Source organism: Oncorhynchus nerka, linkage group LG3 (assembly GCF_034236695.1).
Source record: "Oncorhynchus nerka isolate Pitt River linkage group LG3, Oner_Uvic_2.0, whole genome shotgun sequence".
Classification (NCBI taxonomy): domain Eukaryota; kingdom Metazoa; phylum Chordata; class Actinopteri; order Salmoniformes; family Salmonidae; genus Oncorhynchus; species Oncorhynchus nerka.
Window position 1 is genome coordinate 24,720,855 of NC_088398.1, and position 24,074 is coordinate 24,744,928.

The 24,074-nt window shown below is 45.0% G+C and overlaps 1 protein-coding gene across 1 annotated transcript in view; it reads right to left on the reverse strand.

Moving 5' to 3' along the window:
- The window catches only part of LOC135563002 (zinc finger CCCH domain-containing protein 13-like), a gene marked incomplete at its 3' end in the record, with an annotated part of 36,146 nt that extends 23,634 nt beyond the window's left edge, over nt 1-12,512 (reverse strand). The window contains exons 1-5 of the mRNA XM_065005589.1: nt 12,321-12,512; nt 11,947-12,159; nt 8,851-8,964; nt 3,698-3,739; nt 2,249-2,360 (exon numbers count right to left, since the gene is read on the reverse strand). Of these exons, the coding sequence (XP_064861661.1) occupies nt 2,249-2,360; nt 3,698-3,739; nt 8,851-8,964; nt 11,947-12,159; nt 12,321-12,512 (673 nt within the window). The remainder of the gene's footprint in view (nt 1-2,248; nt 2,361-3,697; nt 3,740-8,850; nt 8,965-11,946; nt 12,160-12,320) is intronic.
- Between the last annotated feature and the right edge of the window lie 11,562 nt (nt 12,513-24,074).

A 24,074-nucleotide genomic window follows, 5' to 3' on the forward strand; every position in this document is an offset into this window, starting at 1 on the left:
TATTTTATTTTATTTTTTACACACACCCATTGATTCTAGAACAATATGATTTACAGTATATTATAAATGCCTCACGAGCTTAGTCCAATTGTCGTACCCCATCAGAACCCCCCCAAAGATGCTTGTTGTACTCCATTGTTTGTAAATAATGTAATTGTTAACAACCACTGTATAGCCTTTAAATATGGTTAAGATTTTCATTTTGTATGCATAGCTCTATCGGTTCATTTGAGAGTGGTTACATTTTTCCACCGCACATTCCTCAGCTTTTTACCAAAACGGTGGCGGGGTATCCACTTTGTTGTTTAAACTTCAGATTGCCCCTTTAAGAACCAAGGGGCACATATTAATAATAAGACCACTGAACAGATTCCCAGATGCCAAGATTGCACCTTAACATTTTAAAAATGGGTGGAATAGGATGTCTTAAATGAAGAAAAAAAACATGTTTACATTTCCAAGTACATTAATGGGGTAAAATTACTCTAAGAATATTTATTTGGCTGTTTGAAAGAGGGTTTGAATCCTAATCTACCCATCCAATGTGAGTACATCTTGTTGTTGAAGTACAGTAGATCAGTAAAGCTTAATCTACTGTACTTGTGTCAAAGCTGCATATGCTGAAAAGCCTTCTTAGTGCATAGGTGAAATTAGCTTTTGAATTTCCTGTCTTTTTTGGCGTCAGACAAAAGCTAAATATTTCACTTAAACCTATTATGGCTGCAATCCCGATACCGGGATCGATATGACATCTATCAGTGAAAATAGAGGGCGGCAAAATCGAACCACAGAAATCTCATAATTACAATTCCTAAAACATACATGTGTCTTATATCATTTTAATGCTTTTCTCGTTGTTTAATCCCACCAAAGTGTCCGATTTCAAATAGGCTTTTCAGCGAAAGCACTACAAATGATTATGATAGGTCTCCATCAAACCACAATAAGCACAGCCATTTTCCAGCAAAATATAGCATTCACAAAAAACAGAAATAAAGATAAAATTATTCACTAACCTTGAATTATCTTCATCAGATGACACTCATAGGACTTCATTTTACACAATACATGCATGTTTTGTTTGATAAAGTTCATATTTATATAAAAAAATCGGAGTTTACATTGGCCCATTAGATTCACTAGTTCCAAAAACATCAAGTGATTTTGCATAGCCACATCATTCAACAGAAATACTCATCATAAATGTAGATGATAATACAAGTTATACACATGGAATTATAGATATACCTCTCCTTAATGCAACCGCTGTGTCAGATTTTCTTTTTTTACTTTAAGGAAAAAGAAACGCATGCAATAATCTGAGACGGCGCTCAAAAGTAAAAACACCACAGCCGCAAAGATGGCGTCAACATAAACAATAAATTACATGATAAATATTCCCTTACCTTTGATGATCTGCATCAGAAAGCACTCCAGGAATCCCAGGTCCACAATAAATGTTTGGTTTGTTCGAAAATGTCCGTTATTTATGTCCAAATACCTTCTTTTGTTAGCGCGTTTGGTATACATATCCAAAGCTAATTCTGGTCAGCGTTATATCGGACAAAAACTTCAAAAAGTGATATTACCGGTCAAAGAAACATTTCAAACTAAGTACAGAATCAATCATTAGGATGTTTTTAACATACAGCTTCAATAAAGTTCCAACCGGAGTATTCCTTCTTGTCATCGTGAGCAATGGAACGCAAGTGACTACCATGAGGAAAAAGCGCGATCACAAAATGGCTGCTTGATGGACATCTGATATATTCTGCTCTCATTCACTCTCACAACAACATAGAAGCCTCATTATAATTTGTATTGATGGTTGACATCTAGTGGAACCCATAGGCAGTGCAACATCATTCATATCTCAAGGGGATTTCATTGGGGACTCTGGTGAATACATACAAGCTCAGATTTCTGACTTCCTGTTTTGATTTCAACTCAGGATTTTGCTTCCCAATATGAGTTCTGTTATACTCACAGACATCATTCCAACATTTTCTATCCAATACTAATAATCATATGCAAATATTGGCAACTATGACTGAGGAGCAGGCCGTTTGATATGGGCACCTTTCATCCAAGCTACTCAATACTGCCCCTGCAGCCATAAAAAGTTCAAACTTGATGCTAATATAACTGTGTTAGTGCGGGTTTTCAGTGAATTTATATAACTCACAAAGCTCATCTACATTTCAGCAACAGTCCATGCTAGGTAAAGCTCTGCCTTATCTCAGTTCACTGGTCACGATGGCAACACCCACCCGTAGCACGCGCTCCAGCAGGTGTATCTCACTGATCATCCCTAAAGCCTCATTTGGACTCCTTTCGTTCCAGTTCTCTGCTGCCTGTGACTGGAACAAATTGCAAAAATTGCTGAAGTTGGAGACTTTTATCTCCCTCACCAACTCCAAACATCTGCTATCTGAGCAGCTAACCGATCGCTGCAGCTGTACATAGTCTATCGGTAAATAGCCCACCCATTTTACCTACCTCATCCCCCTACTGTTTATATTTATTTAATTTTCTGCTCTTTTGCACACCAGTATCTCTACCTGTACATGACCATCTGATCATTTATCACTCCAGTGTTAATCGGCAAAATTGTAATTATTCGTCTACCTCCTCATGCCTTTTGCACACAATGTATATAGACTCTTTTTTTTCTTTTTTTCTACTGTGTTATTGACTTGTTAATTGCTTACTCCATGTGTAACTCTGTGTTGCTGTCTGTTCACACTGCTATGCTTTATCTTGGCCAGGTCGCAGTTGTAAATGAGGACTTGTTCTCAACTAGCCTACCTGGTTAAATAAAGGTGAAATATTTTTTTAAATGTTTTAAAAGAGTAACCCGATTAAGATCCTACATCTGCACACACACACACACACGCACGCACGCACGCACGCACTCCAACAAAAACACACTACTACACTTGCGCTCATACAACTGTGTCATTTGCATCCAAAGAGTGACAATCCCTTTTGAAATTGCTTCTGAGAATAGCATCTCAAAAGATTGTGATGTAGCTGAAGATAAAATATTTAGTCTCTCCACAGGTAAAGACAAATGAAAGTAGGCCTAATAGTCAACCTGCACTCTCTATTGGTGCACACTATTGGAGCACTACTTCTGTACACTTATGGGAGTCTTTGTCTTCTGTCCCGTTGTTCATCACATTAGGGTTACATTTTAGGAGCCCAAATCAGCCCGCTGTCCCCCCTCCCGCTCCTCTCTGAGGACCGATAAAAGGTCTCACTCTGGCAATAACATATGAATATTTCAATTATAATGAAATATTAATTGGAACCTGTTTGTTTGGTATTGTGTGTGTCTGTTGTGTCTGTTCCCCATCTTATCCTCTCTCTTCCTTTGTCTTCGCTCATCTATTTCTGTCTGAATATTTGTTCTGTTGGAATTCCTGGTTAATGTATGTTTGTTAGGGAGGAAGCTGAGCAGAGGTGAGGAGGGGAGAAGAGTTGAAACATTTAGGAAAGGGAGTGATAGGAGTAAGGGGAAATGGTTAGTGTGTGACTGTGTCTGTGTGTGTGTGTATGTTTGCATGGGTGTGTGTGAGGTGATGGGGGTGTCTAAGCCTCTAACAGCTGAAGCAGGTTGCGTCTCCTCCCTAACATTTGGCCTCCGACAATCAGGGTTGCAGCTTGCTTCACGCCCCATAATGATGCTCCTCACCATGGGGCCCTTGGGTGCCTGCGAGGGCGTTAATTTATGCTCCTGTCAGGGTGCACAACACCAGGTGCGACAAACACGGTGCTCTGGTAAACACTCAGGTTCGCTTCCTCTCTCTGTCCAAAGTGAGAATGCGAATGAAAGAGAACGAGAGACGATAGGCCCGCATGTGCAAAGGGGAGGAAAAAAAACAACCTGCCTGCCTGGGTAAGGTGAGATGGCCTGAGGCTAGTAGATCGTTGAGGGTGGAGGAGGGGGAGAATGTCAACGCTAACATGCTAACATGACAGAAATAAAGAGAATCTGTTGCTCTGCCTCACCTCCAGCTCAAGCGTCGGCTGCGCTGCCTAGCACAGAGCGAAGCTCCGTCAGGGAATACAGAAATACCTTGAAGCAATAAAGACGCTTGAGAAGAGATGAGAGATGAGAGACAAACGTGTCACTGCTCCGTGAGTTACTTCAGCTTACTCTACTGAGTCAGAATGGACTGGGAAAGATGATTCTGACTTCAAAGTGAAATATCTCAAATACAAATGATGATCTAAAGGGAGTATTTGTCCCATCACTCAAACAGGCCCGATGAAAAAACGCCTTGTAGGGCTTCAAATGTAACGTTGCTTTGAGCAGTCATAGTAAATGGCTTGGGGAACAGTTAGAAGGTTTCTCACACAGTATTCCAGCTAGCAATGAGGAATTGGCCCAGACGCGGCCCCCTCTTCCGAGGGGCCGGAACTGATTGAATCGGCCCAAAATTGTGTGTCAGACTCATCCCGGAATCAAAATGAATGACTGCCCAGAATCGGCCCAAGTACATCGGGCCTTTTCCGTCTATCGGAATTCTTACCAGAATCCCCACAGATGCGGCCTGATGCAAATTCAAATAAATGTATACGAAATTACCCGATTCGGTCATTTTAAATATTACTATTATACATTTTATACATAGAAATTATACCCCATCCACAAAAAAAAACATTTTGTGTTGGAGGAAACACCATACACCTGTGGACCGTGTCAGTGCCTGGCCCACCACAGGAGTCGCTACAGTGCGATGGGACAAGGACATCCCGGCAGGCCAAAATCTCCCCTAACTCGGACAATTGTGTGTCGACTCGTGTGTTTCCCAGTCTCGGCCGGCATGGGTCTCGAACCAGCATCTGTAGCAACGCAGTTTGCACTACGGTGCGGCATCTTAGACCGCTGCACCACTCAGGAGGCTCCACCCACAAAGTTTTTAATGCTTATCAATTGCCTTGCACAAAGTATTAAAATACTAAAATTCTACACAGGACTTTTTTAACACAGAAACAGTTAGAATATATGGAAAAATAAATCATGAAATGTTAATTAATTATATAAAGCAGAGAGTAACGTTAGCCCCAATCGGCCCATGCCCCATGTAATACATTTGGGCCAGATAACTCACACCGCAATCGGCCTGAGCTCAATCCCCGTATCCTAGCCATAGGTAATACTGCCGAAGGCGGTCCAGACCCGGGCCACATGACGTCGGCCTTGCCTGACTCTCAGCCGAGTGCCACGACTCTCAGCCGGAATCGGCCCAGATCCATTGTGCTAGCTGGGATGCCTCCCAGTTTGACACAAGAATAATGTGTCAACTAATGATCTGTGTCTAAACCTCTCTTTCTCCCTCTCCTCGGGTGCCTGAGTTTCTCCACCTCATGGGGATCTGCAAAACTGTCAGCAGGCCATGACAAGCAGGTTGAGAGCAACTTTGTCCACAACGTACCTTCATCAAGAGTGCTTCATCAAGAGTGACGGTATCACAACACTGTCTAAAATAACACATACATCTCCATTATATCATCCATCTTGTTGAACTGCAAACTCAAGATAGCTACTCTGTCAACTGTGCCAGCACCTTCATGATCAAGCCTTCATTTAATGTAACGAACATACATTAGCAAGAGTAAAGAGACTTTTGACAGCCCAAATCCCATTGGCTCTCAGAAGTGTCCATCAAAGACAGTTAGCGATTCACCACCTGAATTCCCACTGATCACATCGACTTTATCTCCTTTATCCCTCCCCCTTGGGTCTGGGCTTACCAATGTATTTGCTTAATTACTTGCTTATCTGTTCAAGTATTTATTTGCTTAACTCTTCTTTAAGCGAGTTTGAGCAAGGCGCAAAATGTTTTTTTGTTTTACATTTGGCTGTGCTTTCAAACAGTTCCTAGTTCCACTGTTCCTCATTAACCCACCTGGGGAAAATCATTAGGCTCCCGTTAAATCATATCGTCTCCTATACAGCATCTTTCTCGCCAACAAAGGGGTGAAGGTAATAAATCATTTTCATCAAAAGACCTTAAATGGTTGTTGTCTTGTCTCCCCAGTAATGGCTTAGGGTTGTTGATGAGAAGGAATAATAATAAGCGTTTCCTTCCTTTGGCGTCTCAAGGCAGTGTTTGAAACCAGGACAAAGTGTCTTGTGGAGAAAACATAAAAGACGTCTGATGTTTTCCTCTCCCGCTGGAGAAAGCCGTGGCACAGGTGAGTTTTTAGAAAATGCTTCTAAAACATTCTTAGAAAGTCGGAATAGAAAGCTGTGGTTGTGTTATTATGTCAAGTTTTTTATTTCCTGTGACTTCATCATGCTTCACCTCTTGCGTTGGAATTGTTCTTTGCCTGGTCCAGGGTTGTTCCTTGAGTCAAGAAGTCAAGAAGATCCACTTTCTTTTGTCCAAAGTGTCACATTTCTGCTAAGAATGCTAATTTGTGTGTCACTTTTCATCTTATGAACAAACAATCCAATTAACATAGAAATATATTTGAATAATTCTTGAGTGATTGAATCAACCGTTGCTTTTTCCCTTCTCAATCGATGATGCATCAGAATACACAAGGGTTTGTTCTAAAATAATAATTAGCATGTGTGCAGCCCCACTGCTACTAGCACCACAATCTATTACACGGACGTATAACTGTCTACTGCAAGACCTGACAGTTACAGGTCTCTTCTCAACGTAGAGACAAAACGAACGGAGCATCAGATGAGGTCACCCACATTGTTATGCGGAGGCCTAGGCTTCTCCCTTCTACTTTCATCTCTCTCACTCTCTTTACCTCTCTCTCTCCTTACCTTCCCCCCTCCCTCTCTCTCTCTCTCTCTCTCTCTCTCTCTCTCTCTCTGTCTCTCTCTCTTTCTCTCCCTCTCTCTGTCTTTCTAGTCGGCAGAAGATGTATGCTGGTGCCCAGGTGAAAGAGGAGAAGAGGGAGAAATCAATAGCTTGGGCTGTTTGAAGTTTTTCTGAAAGACTTCCTGGGGAAGACGGTCTTGTCCGTTTCCCAAATGGCATCCTATCCCCTATACAGTGCATTTTTTTTTTAACCAGGGCCCATAGGGTCCATAGTGCACAATATAGGGAATAGGTTGCCATTTGTTAAGCGGCTCTTGTCAGGGTGATAGATAAAGCTAGCTGTGCCGCGCTAGCAGCAGCCGTTGCGGCCAGAGGAAAGGAGACGAGAGAGAGAGAGAGAGAGAGCTCACCTGTTTAAGTGGGGCCCTAATAATAAAACAGAATGAATAAAACATTGAACAGAGCCACGGCTGCATTAACGTTTGCCATCCCGTTATAAATGATACCGTTGCCCCGGCGCCACTTCGGTAAAAGCCCACAGCATCGCTTTAAAAGAGGAAGAAGAGGAGAGAGAGATAGAGATAGATTGATGTGTGTGTGTAATTATTTATTTATATGTTTTGGGACCTTGAGAAAGAATGAATAAGTAAGGGAAGTAGTTTGTTGGGCGACAATCGTTCATTTGGTTTTGTTGGTGCGCTACGAGTGTTAGCGTGTAGCGTGATTAGCAAATCTAGGGGATTTACCTCCCATGGTTCTCGGGACTAGGAACTATTCGACCTTGAGAAAAGCACTGTGGGATTGTTTTTCCGAGCAAGCAACAGTAGAAAGTAGATTACAGGTATCAAACATGAATTCTGCGTTCTACCTATACGTCATGATTACCTTCTATTTAATTTCTCTCTCTTTCTCTCTCTCCCTCTCTTTTCTTTTCTCTTAAACTTACTCTGTGTGGATGAATCCACTCTCTCACGTTACCCACTTGCTCTTCCATATAATAGATCCATTCCCTCACAAACTCATAGTTTACTTAATTTAATTTACTTACAGTTCTAGATCAGCAGCGCTGGCTCTCACACTCCGTATACACCCACACCTTCTCTACACCACTTAACGAGTGTCTTCCACACGTCTCAATAAACGAAGCACTAGCTCTCACACCTCTCACACACAGTACACCTTGTAAAGACAGACCACTTGCTCACTCTGGATGTGGCCTGTCCATGTTGAGAGGGACATAAATCTCCCGCCGGTGTCCTGGCCTCATTTGTCACGGGGGCTGACCGCTGCTGCCCGGCATTGACGGCATAGTGACCACAGGGTCCAGGTCTACCCAGGCCAGCCCCCACTGAGCAGCCACGGAGTTCACGGTGTAAGCAGGGTCAAGAGAGGTCCACCAGGGATCACAGAGGTCAACCACCCCCTAGCAGGGGTCAAACTCCTGACCCCAGCTGCCACTTCAGAAAAAGAGGGCGAGAGCGAGAGAGGCTCACAGGGAGGTCAAGCCCACTCCACCTCCTCTTCCACCTCCCTCTTCCTCTGGCCAGCACAGGTGTCAGAGCACACTCTCTTAGCCAAAGGTAAGGGGTCCAGTAGGGGCCCACTTTACTCCACTGGGCTGGGACCATGATGGACTGCTACAAAAGATCCTGCAGTTCAGGGTTGAATCTTTCTCTGCATGGAGATGGCAGATGTTTTTGTGAGCACTTGATCCTTCTCCACCTCCTACACTTAAATATAATGGTTCAATATTAGAACTCTGTGTTGCTAAGCCTTGAGGTCTGTCTGTAAGCTATGTTGTGGACAATGTAGACTTTGAAATAATACATGCTTTTATTGTTTATTGTAACAAGGTCATTGGGTTAAACTGACCCATTTATTTCCGTTTTTTTACGAGGCAGATACTTAGAAAAAGCTATAAGTGATTGTGTTCTTGTGTTGTAAGTATGAGTATGGCTTCTTTACCTTAAATAGTATCACTAGTGGCCAGGTGAAAGGGATTTGGACAATAAGGATGTGGGTGTTAAAAGTCAAAAGGCAATTCTTAAATAGTGACCATCTTTAGACTGCTTATAAGCGACAGTTCCCTGGCATATTGAAAGTGTTGGGAGAGCGCAGCTGGAGCGTTGTGGCTGCTTTCTGGGTGCTCAGCCAGGATGTGTGCCTCGATCTGACAGCCCCCCACAGAGACGATCACAGAACGGGAGGTCCCTTATTTGTTCAGCAGCCACCGGATAAATAACAACATTCTGCACTGAACTAAGTCTGTGGGGCTGACTTTCTCTCTCTCTCTCACTCTCTCTTCAACCCCCCTTCCCTTCCTTCCCTCGCTCTGTCTCTTTCTGCTCTCTCAGCGCCTTGACAGTTAAGTGTATCTTTGTAGCTCTCTCTGTATACAGTACCTGTCTCCTGTTCATACACCCACAGGCTAGATATTTCTCCCTCTCTCTGTATACAGTACCTGTCTCCTGCTCATACACCCACAGGCTAGATGTTTCTCCCTCTCTCTCTGTATACAGTACCTGTCTCCTGCTCATACACCCACAGGCTAGATATTTCTCCCTCTCTCTGTATACAGTACCTGTCTCCTGCTCATACACCCACAGGCTAGATGTTTCTCCCTCTCTCTCTGTATACAGTACCTGTCTCCTGCTCATACACCCACAGGCTAGATGTTTCTCCCTCTCTCTGTATACAGTACCTGTCTCCTGCTCATACACCCACAGGCTAGATGTTTCTCCCTCTCTCTGTATACAGTACCTGTCTCCTGCTCATACACCCACAGGCTAGAGGTTTCTCCCTCTCTCTTTGTATACAGTACCTGTCTCCTGCTCATACACCCACAGGCTAGATGTTTTTCCCTCTCTCTCTGTATACAGTACCTGTCTCCTGCTCATACACCCACAGGCTAGATGTTTCTCCCTCTCTCTCTGTATACAGTACCTGTCTCCTGCTCATACACCCACAGGCTAGATGTTTCTCCCTCTCTCTCTGTATACAGTACCTGTCTCCTGCTCATACACCCACAGGCTAGATGTTTCTCCCTCCCTCTCTGTATACAGTACCTGTCTCCTGCTCATACACCCACAGGCTAGATGTTTCTCCCTCTCTCTCTGTATACAGTACCTGTCTCCTGCTCATACACCCACAGGCTAGATGTTTCTCCCTCTCTCTGTATACAGTACCTGTCTCCTGCTCATACACCCACAGGCTAGATGTTTCTCCCTCTCTCTCTGTATACAGTACCTGTCTCCTGCTCATACACCCACAGGCTAGATGTTTCTCCCTCTCTCTGTATACAGTACCTGTCTCCTGCTCATACACCCACAGGCTAGATGTTTCTCCCTCTCCCTCTGTATACAGTACCTGTCTCCTGCTCATACACCCACAGGCTAGATGTTTCTCCCTCTCTCTGTATACAGTACCTGTCTCCTGCTCATACACCCACAGGCTAGATGTTTCTCGTTTTCTCTCTCTCTATTTTTCTATATTTTTTATTCTTTATTTAACCAGGTAGGCTAGTTGAGAACAAGTTCTCATTTACAACTGCGACCTGGCCAAGATAAAGCATAGCAGTGTGAACAGACAACAACACAGAGTTACACATGGAGTAAGCAATTAACAAGTCAATAACACAGTAGAAAAAAAGAAAGAGTCTATATACATTGTGTGCAAAAGGCATGAGGAGGTAGGCTAATAGTGATAAATAGTGATAAATGATCAGATGGTCATGTGCAGGTAGAGATACTGGTGTGCCTACCACTCGCTCTCTCCTTCTCTCACTCTCATTCTCACCCCTCTCCCATCTCTTTCTCTCTCTCTCTCTATCTCTCTATCCATCTCTCTCTATCTCTCTATCCATCTCTCTCTATCTCTCTATCCATCTCTCTCTCTCTCTCTATCCATCTCTCTCTCTCTCTCTATCCATCTCTCTCTCTCTCTCTCTCTCTATCCATCTCTCTCTCTCTCTCTCTCTCTATCCATCTCTCTCTCTCTCTCTCTCTCTATCCATCTCTCTCTCTCTATCTACTGTACCTCCCTCTCTCTCCCTCACCATTTCTAATCCCCTGCTCGCTCTCCTTTCTCCAAAATACTTCAACAGAGACAGACATCCAGAGAGTTATTGCCTGTTATCCCAACTGATTTGATTGATTCGCTAAAAAACTCCAACCGTCCCAAACTTGTTTTTGGAGCTCTTTTTCAGACAAGCTTACACAGTCCCTAGTGTTGACCATATTAACCCCTTTCTCTCTGCAGCAGGCATCGGGCCCTCCCTCCACCAGTGCAGACGCACAGTGTATGATGGCTATATGAAGTCATCTCAGCCTCTCCTATCCCGCCGGTTACGTCCCCCCATTGATCAGTGTTGAAGCTTTCACTCCAGATGGCCCCAGCGGCTGAAATTTACGGAGAACATTAGACCTGCCTGCAGACCGTACTGTTGGATACATCATAGTGAAAGAGTGTGACGCTAGGGTGTTGCCGTGTTGGGGTGTTGCAGTGAGTCGGTGTGGGATGTAGCAAGGCTGTAAGTTATGACCGCTTTAATTGGTGTTTGTTAAGGGACGACGGTTAGGTCATCTCCATCCCTGTAGAGTGGCCCTGTCGTTACACACGCGCACATGCGTAAGGGCACAGGCACAGATAAGGCTCTAGCCCTCCCAGTCTCCAAAGTGCCATTTTCATATCAAATCAAATCAAATTGTATTGGCCACATACACATATTTAGCAGGTGTTATTGCGGGTGTAGCGAAATGCTTGCGATCCTAGCTCCGACAGTGCAGTAATATCTAACAATACACAACAATACATAAATCTAAAAGTAAAAGAATGGAATAAAGAAACATATCAATATTAGGACGAGCAATGTCAGCGTGACATTGACTAAAAATAGAGTAGAATAGAATACAGTATATACATGTGAAATGGGTAAAGAAGCATGTAAACATTATTCAAGTGACTAGTGTTCCATTATTAAAGTGACCAGTGATTCCAGGTCTATATACATAGGGCAGCAGCCTCTAAGGTGCAGGGTTGGGTAACCGGGTGGTAGCCAGCTAGTGATGGCTATTTAACAGTCTGACGGCCTTAAGACAGAAGCTGTTTTTCAGTCTCTCGGTCCCAGCTTTGATGCACCTGTACTGTACCTCACCTTCTGGATAATAGCGGGGTGAACAGGCTGTGGTTCAGGTGGTTGATGTCCTTGATATTTTTGGGCCTTTTTGGTCTTCCTGTAGGTGTCCTGGAGGGCAGATAGTGTGCCCCCGGTGATGCGTTGGGCAGACCGCACCACCCTCTTGAGAGCCATGTGGTTGCGGGCGGCGCAGTTGCCGTACCAGGCAGTGATACAGCCTGACTGGATGCTCTCAATTGTGCATCAGTAAGAGTTTGTGAGTGTCTTAGGAGCCAAGCCACATTTCTTCAGCCTCCTGAGGTTGAAGAGGCACTGCCTTCTTCACCACTCTGTGTAGGTGGAACATTTCAGATTGTCAGTGATGTGTACACAGAGGAACTTGAAGCTTGCACCTTCTCCAATGTGGTCCCATCGGTGTGGATAGGGGCATGCTCCCTCTGCTGTCTCCTGAAGTCCACGATCAGCTCCATTTTGTTGACATTGAGGGAGAGGTTATTTTTCTGGTACCACTCCGCCAGGGCCCTCACCTCCTCCCTGTCGGCTGTCTCATCATTGTTGGTAAGCAGGCCTACTTGTTGTCTCATCTGCAAACTTGATGATTGAGTTGGAGGTGTGCATGGCCATGCAGTCATGGGTGAACAGGGAGTACAGGAGGGGGCTGAGCACGCACCCTTGTGGAGCCCCTGTGTTTATGATCAGCTAATTTATTACGATATTTGTGAGGAAGAACAAGGCTACCCTTCTGGCAATGAGCACTCTGCAGACAGGCTGCTCTCCAACGGGATGGCGTGTCGCAGACAGAAAATGCTTTCTATCGATCCTGCAATTACATTTACATTTACATTTAAGTCATTTAGCAGACGCTCTTATCCAGAGCGACTTACAAATTGGTGCGTTCACCTTAAGACATCCAGTGGAACAGCCACTTTACAATAGTGCATCTAAATATTTTAAGGGGGGTGAGAAGGATTACTTATCCTATCCTAGGTATTCCTGAAAGAGGTGGGGTTTCAGGTGTCTCCGGAAGGTGGTGATTGACTCCGCTGTCCTGGCGTCGTGAGGGAGTTTGTTCCACCATTGGGGGCCAGAGCAGCGAACAGTTTTGACTGGGCTGCGCAGGAACTGTACTTCCTCAGTGGTAGGGAGGCGAGCAGGCCAGAGGTGGATGAACGCAGTGCCCTTGTTTGGGTGTAGGGCCTGATCAGAGCCTGGAGGTACTGAGGTGCCGTTCCCTCACAGCTCCGTAGGCAAGCACCATGGTCTTGTAGCGGATGCGAGCTTCAACTGGAAGCCAGTGGAGAGAGCGGAGGAGCGGGGTGACGTGAGAGAACTTGGGAAGGTTGAACACCAGACGGGCTGCGGCGTTCTGGATGAGTTGTAGGGGTTTAATGGCACAGGCAGGGAGCCCAGCCAACAGCGAGTTGCAGTAATCCAGACGGGAGATGACAAGTGCCTGGATTAGGACCTGCGCTGCTTCCTGTGTGAGGCAGGGTCGTACTCTGCGGATGTTGTAGAGCATGAACCTACAAGAACGGGCCACCGCCTTGATGTTAGTTGAGAACGACAGGGTGTTGTCCAGGATCACGCCAAGGTTCTTAGCGCTCTGGGAGGAGGACACAATGGAGTTGTCAACCGTGATGGCGAGATCATGGAATGGGCAGTCCTTCCCCGGGAGGAAGAGCAGCTCCGTCTTGCCGAGGTTCAGCTTGAGGTGGTGATCCGTCATCCACACTGATATGTCTGCCAGACATGCAGAGATGCGATTCGCCACCTGGTCATCAGAAGGGGGAAAGGAGAAGATTAATTGTGTGTCGTCTGCATAGCAATGATAGGAGAGACCATGTGAGGTTATGACTGAGCCAAGTGACTTGGCAATCTCCGCTATATGATTTAGTTTGCTCTGGTCTCCAGGGATGTGACATGATATATCCCTAGTTGATATTGGCTGCTATCATGAATGACTTTCAGCTCCAAATGCATGTGTTTAACACAGTTTATTTCTGCAGCCTATCATACATTTTGAAAATGAATCACAGTTTATGGCTGTAATGGCCACTACATTTGCACAGCTATTGTGCAAGCATTTTCACATGTGCACACACGTGCTTGTTCGTGCAAGTTTTGTACCACTCCTTTTTGGGGGTCGCAGGTCACATGATAGTGGGAACAAATGGCACGGTTGGTAGGCTACAGTATTTGTTACAGTCTTTAATTTGGACTGGAATTGTGTTAGTCTTTGTTAATAATTGCAGCATTTATTCCAGTTCAATATTGTTTCGCAAACTACTTGAGTCATCAGATTGCTGCTTTCCCTTCTTCTTGTAATACACTACCGTTAAAACGTTTGGGGTCACTTAGAAATGTCCATGTTTTGTAAAGAAAAAAACATTTTTTGTCCATTAAAATGACATCAAATGTATCAGAAATACAGTGTAGACATTGTTAATGTTGTAAATGAGTATTGTAGCTGGAAACATCAGATTTTTGTCTACATAGGCATACAGAGGCCCATTATCAGCAACCATCACTCCTGTGTTCCATTGGCACATTGTGTTAGCTAATCCAAGTTTATAATTTTAAAAGGCTAATTGTTCATTAGACCATTTTGCAATTATGTTACCACAGCTGAAAACTGTTGTGCTGATTAAAGAAGCAATAAAACTGGCCTCTTTAGACTAGTTGAGTATCTGGAGCATCAGCATTTGTGGGTTCGATTACAGGCTCAAAATGGGCAGAAACAAATAACAAATAACTTTCTTCTGAAACTCGTCAATCTATTCTTGTTCTGAGAAATTAAGACTATTCCATGCGAGAAATTGCCAAGAAACTGAAGATCTCGTACAACGCTGTGTACTACTCCCTTCACAGAACAGTGCAAACTGGCACTAACCAAAATAGAAAGAGGAGTGGGAGGTCCCGGTGCTGAGCAAGAGGTCACAAGTCCTCAACTGGCAGCTTCAATAAATAGTACCCGCAAATCACCAGTCTCATCGTCAACAGCGAAGAGGCAACTCTGGAATGCTGCAATGAAAAAGTCATATCTATGTTCAGAGTCTTTGTTCTTTTGCCCATCTTAATCTTTTCTATTTATTGGCCAGTCTGAGACATGGCTTTTTCTTTGCAATAACAAGGACATTTCTAAGTAACCCCAAACTTTTGAACGGTATTGTAATTGCTCAACAAGTCTGTGACCGCGGTTGCATGGTCTGCACGGCCCCGTGTCTGCACACACACACACACACACAGCAGGGGTTGGAATCAATTCAGAACTGAGGTGAAAATAGCAAAGCATTTCAAGGAACAGAAAAATAACTTGGTATGAAAGTGATCAATAATGTTCTGGGACATAACCATTATTTTAAAAGCTTGAGAACTGCTGTATAACATTATTTTACTTTCCAGGCATTTTTAGTCCCACATTAAAACACAACAAAGCACCTGTGCAAAGCCTTATTCCAGTGTCTGCCTGGAAGTTGAAAATCTTTGCCTGTGCGTGTACATGTTTAGACTACCTACCCCAAGCTTGATTGAAAAGATAGGGAGACAGATTTTTAATTAGCTAGAGAATAATTCACTTTTTCAAAGCTAGCTAAGGATACTACACGCCTAGTTATCACGTTCCACATTGGATTTATTAACTGTAAAAAGGTAAGGCATGTTTTTAATTTTGTTGCCACTCTGCACACACAAGCTTGTTAGCTATCTAGTTCAAGCTTGTTAGCTAGCTAGCTCATAGGACATTCAAAGTTCCTCCATAGAAGCCTCTCCTCCTAGGTATAAATCTGTGCACCTAATTCAGATGTCATAACAAGATGCCCAGCTCTTGAATCCTCCTCCTCAACCCTCTCTTGCTCTCTCACGCCACCCGTAGCCATAGGCTACACTTGTCTGTCCATCACGTATGTAAACAACTAGGTGTTGCTGGCCTGCTCTATCCACACTGATTGGTGAAGTCTTTTAATGAGCTAAATGTCAAAAATATTTCATTTCACAGGTTAAAAAAAACGAACCGAATGGAACAATATTAACCGGTACTTTTTGGCGGTCAAACCAATTCAGAACTTTATATTGCTGATGGAAACAGGGGAACGAAAGAAGAAGACAAAATGTGCTTCTGTTCAGAAAGAAACAAATGGAAAATCATTTTGATTCCAACCCCTGTCACACACACACACGAGCAGATGCACACATGCACCTGCAAATGCACGCACACACGCCTAAGCTACTGTATAAGGTGCATAAATGCAGACAAGTTGGGCCACCGTATCTACAATTCTGTGTGCGCCCACATCCTGTTATTTGAATGTGATTGATTGCTACTTGAATGACATCTCATTTGATTTGGTAAAAGAAAAAACGCCTGCGCGTGAAATCACACTATAGGTGTTCCATACAGAACTCACAGGTTTACTTGGTTTACTTGTGAAAGGTGATTTTTTGTGGCCTGGCTGGGATGTCATTGTGCTGAGTATTCTTCCTGCTCCTGTTTATTGCAAGCCACTTTCTATTATGCCAAATCCATTTGAATGAGAGGTTGACACGGGATACCTCAGCAATATTGCTCTGGCTTTGGTAATTAAGTTTACGGATGAAATATGTGTATGCAGGTGAGGGAGGAGGCCGAAAACTCACAGAGCTGTGTGGGGAAAGTGCTGAGGTAAACCGTTTTTCCCCCCCTGCTCAGGTTTAATGTTGCTGGGCACCGAGGAGAACCCTCAACTAAAACAGCAGGGGTGTGTCGATGGACCAGAGGAGGGGGTCAGGGAGGATTTATGAAGTTATTGATCGGTCCGTTTGGCTATAGCTAACCTTGGCCGTCACGCAGGCCCGGCAAAAGCTAATACACATTTTTTCAGGGAGTCTTTTTTTCATTGTATTTTTTTCTGCACACTCCGCCAAATATTAATCTCCTAATTTTTTATTTTTAATCCCAGACAGAGGGGGAGAATGAATGCCTCTATCTGGGCAGGGCCATGGTAAATAATTAAAATTTAAAATGGATTGTTTGTGCCCGAGCCGGGATTTATGGGATTGGGGCTCCGCCGCACCCCCCCGGGGGACTCACTCCCACGTCTGCACACCGCCCGCGTTCCCGTGTGCTAAGCATTTTTTCACATTATTCCTCACCTAATATGCTAAGGAGAAGAGGGGATGAGGGGATGGGGGGAAAGATGTAAGGGGCGCGCTTTGTTAAATGACTTCTATGATATTTTATTATTTTTTGCAAATCAATGGATTGGAACCTTCCCCTCCATCCCTCCCACCACATGCCTCTAATATTTATTTCAATGTCCTGTCAATAAATATAACAAGGTTAGTTTTATATCAGTTTACCCAGTGAATTGAATTTGGGGGAAGTTATATTTGCTGCGCCCAATTTAAAAAACGGAATCGATAAGGGGGGAACTAAAGCCCACCTCCCTTTCTTCCTCCCCTCCCCTCACTGTTCCTCTCACCTCCTAACGCTCTCCACTGTACCGCAGGGGAAGATGGAAGATGTTAATGCACGTTACACAGTTGATCTGGGTCATTCTTTACCTCTTGACTTACAAATTACAACCCCCCCCCCCCCCCCCAACTGTGGTTGCACCCAAGACGTCTTGCCTTCCTTGTCTGTCCACACGACTAATGCACGCTGGGAAAAACACATAATGGTCCTTCTGTTAAATGAATGAGGGGGGAAAATGTTCCTGTGTAACATGTTTGTTTTTTTACAACGCGGTCCATTGTGTATGTATGTGGGTGTTGTGGTAATGATCATTTACTTCATGTCATCCCAGCACATCAAGATGGATCTCTCTTGTCACCTGTGGCTTTCTTCTTTATGTACGCTCTAAAATAACAATGGACCTTTGTCACTATGGAAGATACTGTATAACAATCATTATCCATTCGTAAATTGGTTTGATTGACATATACTGTGCTGTATGTCTAGTATCCTTCTTGATGACTGTGTTTCCCCTAAAATGAGTTTCTCCTAAATGTAGTGTATGTTCTTGATCTTTAACTCTGTATGCCACTGAATGCTGTTGCCCTATCGACTGTTGCTGGAAAAGTTCAAATGCCCTCCATAGTCTTCCTGAAGTGTTTTCTGTGAACGCTGAGATAACCTTGTTGGTTCTATCTTAATAATTAAAGGATTGTGGTATGAAGTGCCACTCTATTCCTTTATTTATGAGAGACCCATAAGAGAACCATCGACACAGTAAAGTGATTGTGTTGAAGCTACGAGAGTCCTTGATCTTTCGCACAAGGGTTTGAATTTCCAGGCCGTTTTGAATATCAATGTCGTGCCACAGCCACGCCCCTCTGCCCACACCACCGCCTCTGCTCTAAGTACACATGCAGATTATCATCAGACCTTTAAAGTCTCTCTGTGAGGAGCTGTGATCCAACACACATCAGTCACACACTAACACACTGTCACGTTCTGACCTTTATTTCCTTTGTTTTGTCATTATTTAGTATGGTCAGGCGTGAGTTGGGGTGGGCAGTCTATGTTTGTTTTTCTATGATTTGGGGATTTCTATGTTTCGGCCTAGTATGGTTCTCAATCAGAGGCAGGTGTCATTAGTTGTCTCTGATTGAGAATCATCTTAGGTAGCCTGGGTTTCACTGTTTGTTTGTGGGTGTTTGTTTCCGTGTCTGTGTTTTTCACTACACGGTACTGTTTTGGTTTTCGTTCGTTTCACGTTTATTGTTTTGGTATCAGTTGTGTTCATGTTGAGTATTTCTTATTAAAAGAACCATGGACACTTACCACGCCGCATATTGGTCCTCCGATCCTTCTCGCCTCTCCTCTTCAGAGGAAGAGGAGGAAAACCTTTACAGAAACACCCACCAATCAAGGACCAAGCGGCATGGTAACAGACAACGGCAGCAGCAGCAGCGGCCAGCATCACAGGACTCCTGGACATGGGAGGAGACTTTGAACAGAGAAGGACCCTGGGCACAGGCTGGGGAATATCGCCGCCCCAAAGCAGAGCTGGAGGCAGCGAAAGCTGAGCGGCGGCCATATGAGGAGGCAGCACGGCAGCGCGACAGGTACGAGAGGCAGCCCAACATTTTGTGGGAAGAGGCACACGAGGTGTGGGGCTAAGCCAGGTAGCAGACCTGAGCTCACTCCTCGTGCTTATTATGAGCAGCCCGTTACTGGTCAGGCACCTTGTTATGCGGTTAAGCGCACAGTGTCGCCAGTACGTGCCCATAGCCCGGTGTGCTATAGGGCAGCACCTCTAAAGTTTCATGCGAGTGTGGGCATCCAGCCAGGGCGTATGGTGCCTGCTCAGCGTGTCTGGTCGCCAGTACGCCGTTTCGGTCCAGGGTATCCTGCGCCGGCTCTGCGTGCTGTGTCTCCAGGGCGCTAGGAGGGTGCAGTGCGTCCTATGCCTGCGCTCCGCTCGTGCTGGGCAAATGTGGGAGTGGAGCCTAAGGGAGAGGTGCGTGTAGTAGGCACTAGATCTCCCGTGCTTACCCACAGCCCGGTTCAACCTGTGCCTGCACTCTGGAGGGTCCGGGCTAGAGTAGTTATCCAGCCTGGGGGAGCCAAGGCTGAGCACCAGAGCTCCAGTGCTCCCCCACAGCCCGGTCCTTCAGGTGCCTCCTCCTAACACCAAGCCTCCATGAAGGTCTCCCCAGCCTGTTGGGTCCTGTGGCAGCCCCACGCACCAGGCTGTCTCTCTGTCTCCTCCCTACAGGTGTTCCCGTCTGTCCAGAGCGGCTAGCGTCTCCCGTCTGTCCAGAGCGGCTAGAGTCTCCCGTCTGTCCAGAGCCGCCAGAGCCGCCCATCTGTCAGGAGCCGCCAGAGCCGCCAGTCTGTCATGAGCCGCCAGAACCGCCAGTCTGTCATGAGCCGCCAGAGCCTCCAGTCTGTCATGAGCCGCCAGAGCCTCCAGTCTGTCATGATCCGCCAGAGCCGCCAGTCAGCCAGGATCCGCCAGAGCCGCCAGTCAGCCAGGATCTTCCAGAGCCGCCATTCAGCCAGGATCTGCCAGAGCCGCCATTCAGCCAGGATCTGCCAGATCCGCCATTCAGCCAGGATCTGCCAGAGCCGCCAGTCAGCCAGGATCTGCCAGAGCCGCCAGTCAGCCAGGATCTGCCAGAGCCGCCAGTCAGCCAGGATCTGCCAGAGTCGTCAGCCAGTCGAGAGCTGCCCTTCAGTCCCGAGCTGCCCTTCAGTCCCGAGCTACCCCTCAGTCCCGAGCTGCCGCTCAGTCCGGAGCTGCCCCTCAGTGCTGCCTTTTAGCAGGGTCGCCGTGTTTAGGAGGCCACGGAAGCAAACAATGAGGCGGAGAAAGACTGTGGTGAAGCGGGGTCCGCGTTCCGCGCCAGAGCCGCCATCGCGGGCAGACGCCCACCCAGACCCTCCCCTATAGGTTAAGGTTTTGCGGCCGGAGACCGCACCTTTGGGGGGGGTACTGTCACGTTCTGACCTTTATTTCCTTTGTTTTGTCATTATTTAGTATGGTCAGGGCGTGAGTTGGGGTGGGCAGTCTATGTTTGTTTTTCTATGATTTGGGGATTTCTATGTTTCGGCCTAGTACGGTTCTCAATCAGAAGCAGGTGTCATTAGTTGTCTCTGATTGAGAATCATACTTAGGTAGCCTGGGTTTCACTGTTTGTTCGTGGGTGTTTGTTTCCATGTCTGTGTTTTTCACCACACGGTACTGTTTTGGTTTTCGTTCGTTTCACGTTTATTGTTTTGGTATCAGTTGTGTTCACTTATCACGCCGCATATTGGTCCTCCGATCCTTCTCGCCTCTCCTCTTCAGAGGAAGAGGAGGAAAACCTTTACACACACACGCACGGACATACTATATGAACATGCACTGACATATTGTATGAACATACACACACACACACACACAAAGACATACAGTACTGTGTCACACAATAGCAGACACACACATTCCCTCTCTCTTTCTCTCACCTCCCCAACCCCCCCACACACACTACTCTCCATCACACACACCTCCATACCACCTACACCAGCAACACCAATGATTTGTCAACGTGGCTAACTGCGGATACCTAATCCGTCAATCCTGGTGTAATTCTCCCAAGCATCAGTGGCACACGTGTGTCGGAGGCACGAAGACCAGGAGCCTCCACTGCCGGGGCCTCTGCAGAATCAATTACTGCCTGGGCGGGCGTGTCAGGAAGAGGGTGAGAGCCCATACATCCACCAGGGAATAATTTTGGAGAGACGAGAGGTAGAGGAGGAACAAAGTGGAGGCAGGCAAATCTGGGTTCAAATACTATTCGAAATCATTTGAAATACTTGACTGAGCAAGTTGGGCTTGATTGAGCTTGCCTGGCACAATCGATCAATGGAATTGTCGCAAAAAGGCAAACGCCATCCATCTGCTTAATCAAACGCTCAAAGAAGTTGAAACTTTGAAGAGGATTTGAACCCAGGTCTGGAGGGAAGGGAGGACTGCTTGCACCAGGCCCATCCACCACAGCCAGCAGCCAGAAGCCCTAATCCTCATGGTAACGCGGGGCCCCATCTCCTCACATTACTGCGCCGATACACTTCTCAATCTGCCAGGCCGCGTTCTCATTAGGTCTGTATTAGCTCACCCTCCCTGAGCCCGCTGCCAAATTGCCATGATCACAAGCACAGTGGAAAACAGTGTACCTGTTCCACAGACAGTACCACACAGAGTCTGTTGTCATCCACAAGGATATCTATTGGGGCTGCTGTGGTTACATTAGAGCTGAAAGTCCAAAGTCCAAAAATATCTATTGTGTCATGGGGTTTGTCGTTGTTTTTAAATAAAGGATGAAGCAATCAGAGTGAAAGCTACTATCCTATAATTATGTGAGTAGTGTTGTGAGAGAGAGATGGGGAGCGAGAGTTTGTGTGTGTGCATGTGTTTGTGCGTGTGCGCAAGTTCAAGTGCGTTCAGGTGTGTTGTGAGTGCACGTGGCGTGCGTGCATGCATGTGTATGTGTATGTGCATGTGCATGTGTATGTGCATGTGCATGTGCATGTGCATGCCCAACAAGATATCACAGTCTCACGTAATTTCTTGACGTCCTTGGATTAAACATCTATTTCTGACTAGTAAACTGACTTAATCTCCTAATGTCCTGTATTTAGGCACACGGCTCCCGCATGAGTTCCAGACAATTTAGGCTCTAAACAACTCTACGGTTAAGTTAAGGCATTAAGTACAACTGGGTTAAGTTAAGAGTTAAAGGAACATTTCCAAAATGTCTCCAGCACCACCCCAACATCAACATATGTGACAATGACGCGTTTCTATGTTTTGTGGTAAAAATAAATAAAGGAAGATAAGTGTTTCCAATGACATCATCGGTGTTCATCTTGTCATTTTAGCCAATTATGAGTAGGAATTGTCTACTAATTGGTTGATGATGCCATTGGAAACACGCATCTTTCTCTATCTTTTTTATTACAAAAACATAGAAACGCGCCATTACCACATATGTTGATGTTGGTGCTGGAGATTATGAATATGAAAATGAAGTTTAAAATGGTGGTTTGGGTTGAAACAGAAACAACTCTAGTGTGAAGTCCAGGCATTAAGGTTTGGGATAGGGCTATATTTAAGAATATATATTTGATTCATTTAGCAGACGCTCTAATCCAGAGCAATTTATAGTTAGCACATTCATCTTAAGATAGCTAGGTGGTAAAACCACGTATCTCAGTCATAGGAAGCACATTTTCCCTCAATAAATGAGCTATTAACAGAAAAACAGAAAAATAACTCCACGGTTAAGTTTAGCCAGTTAAGTTTAGACTGCCGTTGCTAACGCACTGTGGACAGATGGTGCAGTGGTATAAGCAGTGAGCTCCTGCTCCGTAGACCATGTGTTTAATTCCAGCTCCGGGCACTTGTGTAAATTTCTTTAGCCTCTAGTGGACGGTTTTGACTGCGTCTCCCGACGTCCTTGGAACCTGTAAAAAAAAGTCAAATCTCACCTTGAATCTGGAGTGTTCTCTCTGCGTATGCCTGTGCGCACGTGTGTGTGTGTGTGTGTGTTGTGTGTGAGAGAGGAGGGATACGATTATGTGTTAAAATATGGAGAGAGAAAAGCTTCACCTCTGTTGACACACCTGCCCGGCCCACACCCTCCTCCTCTTCTACTCACCACTCTCTCTCTCTCTCTCTCTCTCTCTCTCTCTCTCTCGCCAAACTGTGAGACGATATCGCAAGAAGGCTCTGTGCTCAAATATTGATATTATACACAGACTGTACCAAACATTAGAAACACCTTCCCTCAGAACAGCCTTACTTCATCGGGACATTGACTCTACAAGGTGTCGAAAGTGTTCCGCAGAGATGCTGGCCCATGTTGACTCCAATGCTTCCCACAGTTGGCTGGTGTCCTTTGGGTGGTGGACCATTCTTGATACACACTGGAAAGCTGTTGAGGGTGAAAAGCCCAGCTGCATTGCAGTGTCTTTGAATGGGATATGGTAATAGGTGCACCTGGCCCCTACTACCATTCCCTGTTCAAAGACACTTCCATATTTTGTCTTGCCCATTCACCCTCTGAATGGCACACCTACACAATCCATGTTTCAATTGTCTCAAGGCTTAAAAATCCTTCTTTAACCGGTCTCCTCTGCCTTCATCTACACTGATCGAAATGGATTTAACAAGTGACCTCAGTGAGGGATCATAGCTTTCGTCTGGATTCACCTGGTCAGTCTACGTCATGGAAAGAGCAGGTGTTCTTAATGTTTTGTACACTCAGTGTATATTATTACTATTATTATATCATTGATATATCATTCATTCATTAATACAAATTATATAATTGCTACATAATAATTGTTATAATTATTATATATTATGTATTGATATTATATAATGATATTGATATATTGATATAAAGTGCAGCTTATGATCAAGAAAAGCTGTTCTCTGTTTATTAAAACTCAAATATAGAGATGTATTCTGAGAAGTACATTCACGGCTACACATTCAGATTCTTTTTTTGAGGAATAGTGTACAGTATTTCCCATTTGCGGAAGAGTTTTGAGAAGAAACAAAAACGTGGATCCGTTTTACAGGCTTCATAGAATGACATTGCGAGAATATTATAAGATGTTAGAATTCTCAGTCGCTCAGAGTATCAGAAGTGACATCAGTCAGAAGTGTTGTCCT